At 45.7% G+C, this 13,585-nt stretch overlaps 1 protein-coding gene and 1 pseudogene across 1 annotated transcript; one reads left to right on the top strand and one right to left on the bottom strand.

Annotated features, from left to right (window-relative positions):
- Positions 1-5,387: 5,387 nt before the first annotated feature.
- On the bottom strand, positions 5,388-8,486 carry LOC125513518 (10 kDa chaperonin 1, chloroplastic-like). The gene is made up of 6 exons (XM_048678651.1): positions 8,175-8,486; positions 8,004-8,054; positions 7,255-7,320; positions 7,128-7,175; positions 5,826-5,855; positions 5,388-5,714 (listed from the first exon to the last, which is right to left on the bottom strand). Exons 1-6 carry the CDS (start codon positions 8,325-8,327, stop codon positions 5,646-5,648), a joined length of 417 nt encoding a protein of 138 aa, XP_048534608.1. The 5' UTR covers positions 8,328-8,486; the 3' UTR covers positions 5,388-5,645.
- Positions 8,487-9,846: 1,360 nt separating this feature from the next.
- On the top strand, positions 9,847-13,311 carry LOC125532873 (annotated as a pseudogene).
- Positions 13,312-13,585: the final 274 nt, after the last annotated feature.

Here is a 13,585-nt window from a genome sequence, read left to right on the forward strand (position 1 = left end):
TCAACTAGAGGCTCACTAGGGACATGTTGTGGTCTATGTATTCACACATGTATTACGATTTCCGGATAACACAATTATAGCATGAACAATAGCCAATTATCATGAACAAGGAAATATAATAATAACCATTTTATTATTGCCTCTAGGGCATATTTCCAACATTTAGCTCCCTCCTCTCACCGCGCAAAGTCCGGTCACCCTTCTCCCCCCTTTCGAGCTTTCCCGCCGACGCACATCGGCACTGACGAGCAGGTAAGCGGCGCTCCTTCACCGGCCTGCGGTCCACGACGGTAGCGACTCCTATCCTCAACTTCTCTGACCATTCCCGCATCCACCTCGAGTTGCAACCATGGCCTCTGTGGGTTCAATCACCCTCTTCTCTCTGTTCGTTGTAGCTAGATCTGAGAGCATGTGATCATAGGGTTTGATGTGCAAGCATGTGGTAAGGTTGATTCGTCCAGTTCGTGTGCTATGCTTACTGTAAATGCGGTAGATTGTGATGTTGCGTTAGATATTGGTGGTGGATTTTTAGCACGGTAGAGTAGTATGATAGTGATGAACACAATGGATTCATAGATAGTTGTCATGTGTGCTCCTCCTTTCATAGATCGTTCGGTACTGTGTGTGTTATGCTCACTGTCAATGTGTGCTACGATTATAAGACATGACCATGCAGACCCAAGATCTTAGTCAGGCCCTTGTTCTGTCTGACAGCCAGTACGGTACGTCATATGTCAAGGACTCCTAGCCCTCCCTCGATGGGCAGATGCCTCCCGATTCAGATGTGTTCGAGGTATCACCTGCTGGTTTTCTTTTTGTACCCGTTGTGCTCGTTGAGCCAACTGTTGATGCCACTACATTGACGGCAGCCACAAAGGCAAAGAAGGATGATATGGGGAACAATATGAAGTGGCAGCCGTTCATGTCCACGTTCATGCTGAACAAGATATGTGAGCTCATCTCTAGTGGGGTTAGGACTGACAAGGGCTTCAAGGAGGTGCGCTTGAACACGGTTGCGAACATGTGTTCGAGTTCTGTGGCCAGGAGGTGACTAACACCCAGGTGTACAACCACCTCAAGAAGTGGAGAGCTCGATGGATCCAAGTGTCCAAGCTCAAAGACCTTAGCGGCGCCTCATGGAATCAGAACACTTGCTCGATCGTTCTGGAGATAGAGCACTACACCAGCCATGTCACGGTTAGCTCACCGCCCCCTTGTTTTTCACACTGACTAGCATTGCCTACTCGCAACTGACAACATTTGTGCTTCTTTCTTAGGACCATCCCAAAGACGCTGAGCTCCTCAACACACCCATCCAGAACTACAACTAGATGCAACACATCTTCTCCTTCAGGCTGACAACTGGCAAGCATGCCATGGGCTCCGGTGAGCCTCTCGGTTCTCCCATGCAGGAGTTCCCAGAAACCACGGACGTAGAGGCAGTATTTGATGGCCCTGGCAAGCCATTTGAGCATGTCCCTATGCTCGATAGGAAGAGGAAGAGGGTCGGCCTGATGGAGAAGGAGATCAGTGTCTTCACCAGCATGACTGAAGCCGTCAAGAAGGTGGAAAAAACCATCAGGGAGAGCAAGTCCATCGACGTCCACTCTGACCTGTATAGTACTGTCATGGAGCAAGGTGGCTTCACTGATGAGGCGCTCATGGCAGCTCTAAGCCACCTACTGGACAACAAGGCCCAGGGTGTTGGTTTTGTTCCCATGGCAGACGCCCACAGGGTGCTCTGGCTCAGGAGCTGGCTGGGCAAGCACTACTACTAGAGCTTGCTGCTTGGTTACCGCGTGCATGATCCTCGACGACGATGGCGATAGCGATGGCGACAAGGACGATGATGACGATGACGATGTATATTTTGTGTAGCTAGGGCTTGAAAACAATTTGATGGTCTGTATATTTTGGTGAGGTGGTATATACTAACCCCTCACGGTGATCCTCGGGGTGATCAAGAACTTACGGTGGTAGAACGACACCCTCTTTTGGATGTGGTGGTGGTAGGATGACACCATAGTAGTGCTAGGTTGAACTTGCTATGCCATATGATCATGCATGCTTACTAGTTCTCTACTTCTACATTGCTTGTTGTTTGTGTGCTTCATTGCTTGATGCTTGAACTCTTGCTCTCCGTGCACTGCTAGGACAAGTGGTATGCGGTGTTTGTCGAGAGGGCACCAGGGGTTTACGGTTCATGGAAAGCTTGCAACCAACACGTTTCAAGGTCCAGCGACAACAGCCACAGAGGGTTTAAGACTAGGCAGGCGGAAAAAAATGCTTACACCAAGTTTGTGCGAAAGCAGGCATGCAAGGTTGAAGTTGGCAAGGCGGCGCCACACTTTGGGGTGAAGACTTTGATCATCATCGTGCAGTTCGTCGCCATTGCAGTGTTGTGGTGTTGGTGTGGTAGCTGTGATCGTGTGTAAGGTAACCTCGCCACATAGGGTACAAGGTTAGCACACCTTCCACCCTATGTGCAACCCAACATCATGCTTATGTGTGAGTTGAGACAATGCAGGCAACCAAACAACTTGCGCAAAGCTATCCCCTAATGCAGGTAAGCAAGATGCACGCAACCAAACAAGTTATAGATGTTGGTTTTTAGGCTGTTTCTACTAAGCTGGGCTTCATTGAGTCAGGCTGGGGTGGAACGGCAATCAAACATGCCCTATGCACACATTGAGTCTCTACATCACTAAGATGCATGTAATCAATGATCACGTTGTAACGAGTAAAGTCGCCTAAGACCAAAGTTATGTCTAGGCGGAAGAAAAAGGGTAGGGAAAAGGAAAAAAGTTTACAATGATCCACCCTAGTAGTTGCAAACCCAATGGCGATGATGCAAGCAAACACGATCTAGAAGTGGACATAACAAAAACCGTGCACACTCCAGGTAAGCAGCCTACCACCAAGAGTCGTCTATGAAGCCAAGAACATTTGTCAAGGATCAAACTGGCAAGAAAAGACGATACCACCAAAATCTCATATTGGAGACGCTTCGGCGATCCCACTCCTCTGACTCAAGTGTATGTCGGTGGTAAATCTAGCATTGTCCACCAGTCCTAGCCAATACACCACGAGCCGTCACTGCGCTACCAGGTCCATGATCTATCGCCACAAATGACATCCGGGCATCCATGGCCTGACCATCTACACCACCTTGTCAACGCCACACCAGCGTGATGGATCGCCACTACCCACCACCTCCATGCCTCAAACACCCAAAGTAGGGAAACATCTAGACAAGGCATCGGCGTCTGCAACTTCAGCCTCACAACCAACGTGCATCCATAAGCCCTGACACCATCACCGCCATCTTCACAAGTTGTCTTACCGACGCCCCCAAGGAGATAGACGATGTGAAAGAGTCTCCATCGTCTGATCGCGTGGATCTAAGGTTACCCTCGAAGATGCAAAGGAGAGCATCGCCTCGATGATACCATCAAGAAGGGAACGATACTCGAGAACGTCATCGTCACTAGCGCCGGCAACGGCTAGATGCTAGAGTAGCACACAACAAGAGCTGCCTGGAAGGTCGCAGCCAACCAGGCCGAACACTACCTAGTCTCCTTGCCGCAAAAAATGCCTTTCCCACGTCTGCGCCATGCTAGAAGTTGAAGCTATCATAGTCCACCACACACCATCCACCACGGGGGCGTGCACCACAGTGAGGTCACATGAGGCCTAGTCCTGCCGTTGTCCGGCTTCGCCCGCAATGGGGGGGGGGGGACATGGTTAGTTATGTGCCTCCTGGCTTACCCGAACCCTTTAGAATATGGGCACTACTTCATCATACACCAAACTTGATCCTCGGGGAAAAAAATAGGAAAACTCCCGCGCATGGGTCCTTATGGCAATTGAACCCTGGTAGGCATGGGTCAAGCCATTGTTCGCTAGTTCTAATACTATGCTCTGTAGTAATAGTACTTTATCGTTTTTTAATGTTGTTAACCGCTTGTTGCCTGTTACTTGCCTCAAAAAAAAACTTGTTACCTGTTACTCACACCTCTATTTACATATCTCTACGATTTGATCTACTCGATCGAGGTACTTCACATCAGCCAGTTATCACTGGAGTACAAGACAACTGACCGGCGTCAGTTCATCCAAAGGCTTGAGTTTTATTATGCAAATCAGCAGCAAGTAAACCCAATGTCAGCAAGCACACTGGAAAAACTAGGAAACTGACTAAACAGGCTGCAGGTCAATTAGATGGGCCACACACCGTTTCAATGAACTTGATCTCCTGTTGCCGGATATGCATATGCCATGCCCATGCCCATCATTGACCACTTTCTCCACAGTATGTTACTTACCCATGCTTCTCTCTTTTTTTGTTGGGGTTACTTATGCTTCTTAATCAAGGAAGACTGTATTCACTTTTCAATCACCGGCCTCATTGGTTGAAACCAATTCAACTAGCTAAAATGAGCTAATCATTTGACCCATGTACGCGTAAGATCCGCAAATGAAGGAATGCCGAATTGATGATAACAGCGTGCGCCCTCGGCATAATTCCCCAGCAAGATCTACAGCCAGTTCATCAAATCAGGCAGAAACATGTGCACCGCCTCTGAAATCCGCAGGCTTTGGTGGTGGGCGTAGTACTTGGCTCAATAGATTAAACGGAACACTTGGCTAAACTATTCGGCCGAGTCAAATGGTTACATGCGCGCGCCGATGGATTCCGCGCCCCGGGTGCAACATGTGGTGAAACGGTGGCTGGGCATGTGCCCGGATTCGAACACGAACTGGACTTTCCCATGCAACAAACCCTTACAGTATGTGCATCCCAAAGAGTCTAGGGCAGGCCTGCCTCCCTGTATCTGTCACTGCTATTTGTTGCGGTGAGTTAAGGCTTGGTCAGTTCGTCCTCTGCAGTTCAGCTGTTCAACGTGCCAAGGTCACCAGCCACATCCATACTCCATAGGATGCTGAAGTAGCTGCAACAAACTATGATGTATGTGAGACCACGTTTGGAACACTATGATTTAAATTTTTTGCCACTTGCTGTCGTTTGAGACGCTGTAATTTGATTTTGCGCAGAAGTTTGGCTCATCCGGGTTATGCCTGCCATGTTTTCTGGCCGGGTGGTTTCTACTGCGTGAATTGACTTGCGACATGCCTAAAGCTAACCAAACATTCCAGTCCTTAGGTCAGACGAGATCGTAAGCACATCTGGACTGCACACGGTCATGTGCCCATGATGATGCCTCAGCCCACTGAACTTCCGGATCTGGCTAGAAAGTCACAAGTCAATCCATGAGCCAATTAGCATGGCAAGCTAGCTTAGCTAGGAAAAAGGCTTCATGTGCAGCCATGGCACGGGGTCTCACACTCACATGCCAAGGTATTACGTACCAGCAACGCATCTCGTCTCACATTCCAAATATCGTTTTGCATTAAGGTCAGGGTTTCAGGGTACCATTACTAGAGGGAAAATGCACGTGGGTATGAGTAAAATTAAATCACCGTGCCCCCGGTCTTTTGGCAACAAATGAAGCACCTGTATCTAAAACTCATCAATCACTCAACCCATGATCATCAAAAGAAAGAGTTCAAGCTAGCAAAAGCTTGCGCAACTGAGATAAGGCATTTGGAGCATGTGTGCACCACACTAGAATTTAAGAGTAGGCTCATGCGACGACAGCCAAGAGATCCGACTCCCGGCAGAAGCAGTGCTTCTCTTCTGTTCCCAGGTCCACCTGTAGGAATGGATCAACACAATGAACAGTCACATAACAATGAACCAGGAGGCGTTGCCGCCATGACAAACCCACAAAAAACATTCAGTTACACGGGAGACACTAGTTTACCTCGTAAGCGTTTATGTCAGAGAAGAGAACCTGCACCAATCACAAGCAGAACATGGTCAGAAAATCGCAGGTGCTAAATACTAATATTAGTATAAAGGAATATATACATGAAACACCTATGTTAGCCATCGAAGCTGATAGAAGAAAATTGTAAGTAACGTGTGGCAAGTGTGAGAGCAGGAAGCATTGCAGATACTCCCTCCGTTCCTAAATATTTGTCTTTTTAGAGATTTCAAATGCACTACCACATACGGATGTATATGGACATACTTTAGAGTGTAGATTCACTCATTTTGCTCCGTATGTAGTCACTTGTTGAAATCTCTAGAAAGACAAATATTTAGGAACGGAGGGAGTACATAATAATAAACTAACAGACAGAAAATTGAACAACCAAGCAGAGGTGTTATCAGATATATGCAGCATACTGTTTTCATATCATCTCACAGGAGGATAAAAACAGCAAAAAAGAACAACATGCACTGCTGTATTTCTTCAAAACCATACTTAGTTTAACATGACATTGATCAGAAAACATAAACACATTTGGCATTCAAAGCATCCCTGTTCAATGCACACACAAAAAATATGCATGTCAGTTTCTTTCCTAGAAGGCTCAACACACCTTGTCCTATAATATAGGCAAACCTTGCATGTGCTAGTTGCGTAACTAAAGAAAGATATGCATACACCACCAAGTCAATAAAAGGAAAGCGAATTTCTCATGTAGGAAGCTTTGAGAAGGCTTCACTGATCATGGAGGTCATTTTCAGCTAATTTGAGGCAACTATTCTTCACGGTATATGGTGTTGAACATAAAAATATAGTGTGATTGCTTGGTGGTTGCGCCTTGCAGGTTACCATGAGCGCTTTTTTCAGACAACAAGCCTTGTTTATATTTCAACATGGTTATGCTAGCCCAGCAATGGCCACTAGCTCACTTTTTAGCCACTAAAGGGCAGTATCTAGACATGGAGCGCATTTTCTTATAGATGAAGTGTGTTGTCACATCTATAACTTGTGTTGGTAAATACAGGCAAAAGCAAGCAACCCAAACTGAAAATAACCACCATTCGTTTTATGCAACACTAACATCCCAACTCCCAATTTTCATTAACATAATTCCAGAATCCAAAAGAAGCAGCACTGCAGGAAGATTATATGGATGCTATATTAACAGCACAAGGACCAACGTGCAAAGCATACACTTGCTTCGTGTGCAAGCATTCGGTGCTCCTTTGTTTGTGAAAAGCTTGGACAGGCATTAAAAGGAGGCCCTTGAGAGAAAAAAAATCCGCTCACCTTCTTTCCAGCTTCAACTTCACTAACATCAACACCGACCGATAAAATCTGCCTCAACAGAGAAAGATTGTGAGTGTAACCTGATAAAGTTACTACAGCAGAAGCTTATAGTGACCTAAAATGTTACCTCGCCCATCAAATATCTCTCGAATTTAACAGCAGATTTTGGTAGCAGGACTCCCCCAGCAGATTTCTGCAGTTCAAACAGTTCCCTTAAAACAATCAGCCAGACGTGGAAAAAAAATCTCCTATAAACTTTACTCGTAACATAAAATAGAAAGCACGTTAAATCACCAAAATATGCAGTGATATAGCCTAGGCAAAGAAAATATTGCTTCTATACAAGTAGACAAACAGTGATACTGATTTAGTGCTACTCTCTAAGAAATGGAATTTTCCAGCCTACTGGATCCACAGCATGTCCAACTACTTACACGTACGTATAAGCATTACGAAACACCCGATTATTATTTCTTACTATCCCAAGGGTATAGGGCTCGATGGTCGTATCACCACAAGGTTATGTATTTTTCTATAAGCTCCGTGCATATACGATCCAAGTTCCAGCTTAACTGAATTGAAACAAGTTCAGAAGTGGGGAAACACTACAAATTGTGAAGGATATAGCTGGAGCCCAAATTTAGCGTTTCACTATCTCAAAGCGTGACCACTTATGACAGCTTTTTTTTTTACAATTTCGGTGTCATTTGTTCACCAGTGTGCAGCGCTATAGTTGGAAGGATTCATTCGACTAGAAATCTAGAAGCACTGCAGGTGGGAAATACACACCACCAACCAGCAAGCAACCAATGGGAACAAACAAATAAACAAAGTAAATTCGGCAAACCAAAAGACACTGGTTCGCAGCGGAGAGACCTCTGGGATAGTCTCGAGACGGACGAGCACCCGGTCGGACTGCGGCTCCACCTGACAAAACGAAGACCAGGAGAATCAGCAGAGGGTCAGACCTCTGAACCACAGATCCTACCAGAAAGGTAAATGATTAGTTGAGCAGACGCGACTCCACGGCGGCGCGGCGGCGTTCACCTTGGAAGGGTCGCACTTGATGGCGGCGTGCACGCGCACGGAGGATGCGGCGCGGCGACCGGAGGCGACCGGCCTGCGGCTGGCGCTTCCGGCGGCGCCGTGGAGGAGGAAGGGCGAGGCGGAGGCGGCGGCGGCGAGGAGGGAGGGGGCCATTGGGAGGAGGATGCTGGTGGATGCGCCCGGAAGGTTCTAGGGGGGGAAGGGGAGGGTTTTGCTCGGTTGCTTCGCTCAGCGGGGAGATGGGGGAGAGGTTCCTCTTATCTGCTTTCCTTTCGCAGGAGGAAGACGGCAACGGATGGGTTGTTTCTTCTCGACGGTTCCGCCGAGGTTTAACGGGCCGTCGTGTTAAGTATCGTTCCTATCAGATTCATGGCCCTTGTGCTGAAAAAGATCAAATTCATGGCCCGGTTGTAGCACCAGGATTCGAACTGGGTCTCCCCGATCCCGATGGCAATCCTATTTGAGCTGCAGGCGCCGGTTATCACTGTTTCTGCAATCCGGGGTCCTCACGGTGATTAGCGTGATGCACTAACCACCCCACCGTCTAGTCTAAGTTGCTCAGCTACAGCTTCTTCACCTTTTCTACTTACGTCCTTTTTTTTCTATTTCTTTTTTCGTCTTTCTTTTTTTTAATCTGAACGGTCTTGTTCTTTTTTATTCTTTTTCCTTTTTTGTTTTTTCTTTGGAATGGTTTTGTTTGGTTTTTTATTCTTTTTACTTCTTTCAATTGCTAATTTGAACGATTTTTTTAAAATTGATGAACCTTTTTCCAAATCGATGAACTTTTTTCACAATCGTTGAACTCTTTTCATAGTTCATAAACTCTTTTAAAATTCGATGAACTCTTTCCAAAATCGATGAACTTTTTTTCAAAAATAATTACTTTTTTTCCAAAATCAGTGAAATATTTTTAAAATTCAATGAACTTTTCTAAAATGAATGATCTTATTTTCAAATTTACCTTTTCAAAGTAATTTATATTGATTATACATTGGGCAGTTTTCTTGTAGTATACAAGAGTTAGGATGGTCTAGTCATTATTGCGTTAGGCCTCGGATGTTGAGGTGTTGGGTTTGAATCCCAACGATGCCATATTTTGATTAGTTCCCTTTTTTCGCGTTTCCTTATTGAGTAGTTGGTGGGCCGGCCCACTAGGCGTCGCTTGCGAGCGCCGGTAGTGCCATCAGGCGCCTGCAGAGCTCCCCTGGCATTCGGTTCCCCCGAACCGATCGGTTCGGTGCTTCGGGTTGTCTAAAGATTCGATTTTCAGATTTTGTTGACCGAACGGTTTCCTAGAAAAATACTAACCGAGAGTTTCGGTACTGTAGACTTCGGTTCCGGTCTCAGTTATGACCGATAAGCGCCAGACTTGAGATTTGGCTCAAAAACAAAACAGAATCAGTCTCGAGCACAACTGACAAAAAGAAAATTGTGCAAGCAACAGAGATCCAGGCGGCCAGCACATATGACATCGCCGAATATCGATTATAGGAAAAATACACTCTAATTACAAGCAGCAATTCATGCGCCGCCTCCGTTACCTCATCCATATCTGCCCCTGCTCTTGAAAATCAGATCCCCAAATCTGTGAGACCGTGCGGCTCCCCGCTCTCGTCTTTCCACCGTCCGTCACATACATCTCGAATCTGCACATCGGGCTTCAATTGAGAAGATGGTCGGCGCCTCGCCGGTCATCTTCCATCTTCACGAGCAGCAGTACCGCTGTCGTCAGCGGGGTGGAGAGGCCAAGAGGTGGATGTGGAGCACGCCGTCGGCCGCGGGGATGTGTAGAAGTAGAAGGTAGGGGGCGGCGGTGGAGAGAGTAGCGAGCGGCAGCTAGGTTACGGTCGTGGCCTCGTGGGTCGAGGTGCCGATGCGGAATTGCGATGCTACAGGGATTGCGAGAAAGATTTATCGTTCTCCAGGCCCAGTAGTTGGGCTGTGTGGGCTGTTGCTACGTGGGTTTCTCAAGAGTCGATCGATTTCTTCGGTACTTCGGTGTATTCGGTTACTCAATACGTACTCCCAAATTGACCTAAGGAAGTTCGGTTTTCCAAATTGGCTGACCGAATTTATGACTAAAGAATTCGGTTTCGGTGCCTTCGGGTTCGGTCACGGTTAGTTCGGTTCGGTACTTCGGTCATCGGTTTATATGCCCATCCCTACCCGATGGTGTGTATTGAGGCGTTCACGTTTAGTACCAGGGTGCAATCTAATTATAGGGAAAAAAGTCGGTTTTTTATTTCTTTTTCCAGGGTTTTTGTTTTCCTTTTTTTCATTGTTTATTCTTCATTTCATTCTACATTTTTACTGATTTGTTCTTTCTTTCATTTTCTCCATTTCTTATGTTTTCTTCGGTTTCTATTTCCTTTGTTTTTTTTCTCTTCTCCATTTTTTTCTGTTTTATTCAGTTTTCTCCACTTTTTTTGTTTCTATTTTTTCCTTTTCTTGCACTTGTTTCTTCAGTTTTTTTGTTTTATTTTGTTTCTTTTTCATTTTTCATTTCTTTGGTTTTCTTGGGCTTTTGGTTTTCATTATACATTTTTTGTATATGTCAACAACAATGTTCTAATACAAGTTTAACACTTTTTCAATAGAAATTTAACATTTTTCTAATATGTGATCAACATTTTTCCTATACACGTTTTTCAAATGCTTAACTAACATTTTTCAAATAGAAGATTAACATTTTTTTCAATACACAATCAATATTTTTTCTTTGGATTATTTTGTTTATTTTTTGTCTTTCTATTTTTCTTTGATTTTTTGTTTCTCATTCTACATTCTTATATACTTGTTCAACATTTTTCAAATACCTGTTCAACATGTTCTCAAATACTTTTTCAATATTTTTATATACATAATCAACATTTTTTAAATATTTTTTCAACATTTTTCAAAAAAATTATACATGATCAACATTTTTTTGAAATAACATTTTTTCATATACTTGTTCAATATTTTTCAAGTACTTGTTCAACATGTTTCAAATTTTTTTTGAAGATTATTTTTGTGATATATATATTTAAAATATTTTAAAGTATGAACACAATTAAAAAAGAAAGCAAAAAAGGTGAAAAAAAACAGGGAACAGGCTGGTGTTTTCCGCGTGCGTGACCTGGCCCAACTGGCTGTTCCCTTCAGCGATGGGTTCGCTCCTGGGTGCTTGCCCTAATCTTTCACCGTCGCGTAATTTTCGCAGAAAAGTCCAGACATACATTAGTAAGCAACCTACACTTCTCACGCAAAAAAATCAAGCTACACTTGAATAAATAACGTTTGCGTGTTGTGTCCACTTCGTTTTTTGTTCCTTCTGTTCATCTTGGTCTTTCCCGGTACGTGGAAGTCCCCTCTCAACGTGGCCTTTTAGACTAGTCACAATGGGTAACTTAGACTAGTAACATGCATATGTTACTAGTCTATGTTACTACCTCTGTAGTGGAGAGTAACATATGTGTGTTGTTATGCAACACTTTTTTTATTAGGTTATAAATTTATCTTGTCTTGATATGTGTGATACAGTAACTAGCTATGTTACCACATACCTTTCTTTTTTCATTAATTACTTGTCACATCATCTGTTTTGTCTAGAGATGTGTGATGTTACCATCTATATTACTCCCACTGTGGATAGTCTTAGTGTAGTCCAACTAATAATTGTAGTCCAACTCTTCGTCCCACGCCTCCTCTAATTTCTCTCGTAAACATCGGTTTAATACACATCTCCAAGGCACAAATCGCCGGCTGCAATAGTGACAGGCTCCCCATCTACGCCCCCGACCTTCATGACATCGCCAAGTAGTGTCGCGACCGCAACCTCTTCTTCATCATCGGAGTGCAGCACAACGTCGGTGAGGCGGACCAGACTGGACGACATCATCAAGCAGTGCCGCGGCCGCAACCTATTCTTCAGCACCGACGTAGGCGAGGCGGATTTCATCTCCGTCTCCATCAACACCCCTCCCCCTCCCACCAAAAGTCGCGGCCTCGGCACCGGCAAGGCCAATGATCTCACCTGTTGGGTGAGCGCCGCACGCATGATCAGCAACATCTCCCACTCCAACAAGATCATGTTCAAGAAGTTCACCGTGCCCGTCAAGACCGCCAAGGCCATCGAGAAGATCCTCGCCCACACTGGCCGTGGCGTCCTGTCCAGCCCGGAGTTCCTCGCTGAGAGTACCGCAGTGTAGGATCTACACGCGCTCCACCTCTTCCTCATCGGTGACCGGGAGAAGCCCGACGGGGCAGGCCGCCGGGAAGGTCCTCAAGGACGTATACGCTCACAGGGGGCCCGAGGACCGCATCATCACCACCAACCTCTGGTCGTCCGATCTGTTCAAGCTCGCTGCCAATGCCTTCCTCGCGCAGCGCATCCCCTCGGTGAGCGCCATCTCCGCATTGTGCGAGGCCATCAGCACCGACGTCACGGAGGTGGCCTAGTCCATCGGAAGGACTCGCGCATCGGCTCGCGCTTCCTGCCTTCCTCTCGGCCTGTGTCGGCTTGAGCAGCTCGTGCTTCCTGAAGGACATCCTCAACCTCGTCTACATCTACGAGTGCTACGGCCTCCCCTAGGTGGCGGATTACTAGAGGCAGGTCATCGGCATCAACGATTGCCAGAAGAGCTGGTTCATCAACCGCGTCATCTCCTCCATGTTCAACACCGTCACCGCAAAGAAGGTGGCCGCGCTAGGGTTCACCTTCAAGAAGGATACCGGTGACACACGCGAGACATCGACAGCGGGCACCTCGTGCCTCTTCTGGTCCTCCCAGGAAGCTTCAAGGGTCTCTTTTGTTCAAAAAAAATCGTCGAAAAGTTTCAGCCCATTCCGAGAACTTTTATTTCTGCATAAAAAACAACACCAAGGTAGTTCTGCTGAAAACAACGTCAGTCCGGGTTAGCACCATTTAAATCATATAAAATTGCACCCAAACCATATAAAATTGTTGTAAACATGGCATGAATACTTCATAATTATAGATACTTTGAAGACATATCAGACACCAACGATCATTTAGATTAGGTATTAATTATACTCCAGAGCCCGCCTAGGACCGGTTTGATGTATTTGTAATGAAATCCGTCATGTTTACATGAAATCTAGTATGTTTATATCAATGCAGGCCATGTTTATATGAAATCGGGACTTGTTTGCACGAATTTCATCCGGTTGATTTGAGCTATTGTGAAAATGTATGCGGCTAGCGTTGGACGGCTGCCTCCCGCATCCGTGTCCGCGGACTGGTCCCCTCGTGTCTGCGGACGGATGCGGGTGGTTTTTTACGGGTTGCTGTTGGAGATGCCCGAATGAGTGTTTCATTCGAGTGGCCCATCAACAGATCAATAAGTTCATCAACTTTGGGGTATAGGATGTTTCTTTCAGCATAAACATAAAGAGCAACTCCAACCAGA

This window comes from Triticum urartu, chromosome 1 (assembly GCF_003073215.2).
Source record: "Triticum urartu cultivar G1812 chromosome 1, Tu2.1, whole genome shotgun sequence".
NCBI classification, from domain to species: domain Eukaryota; kingdom Viridiplantae; phylum Streptophyta; class Magnoliopsida; order Poales; family Poaceae; genus Triticum; species Triticum urartu.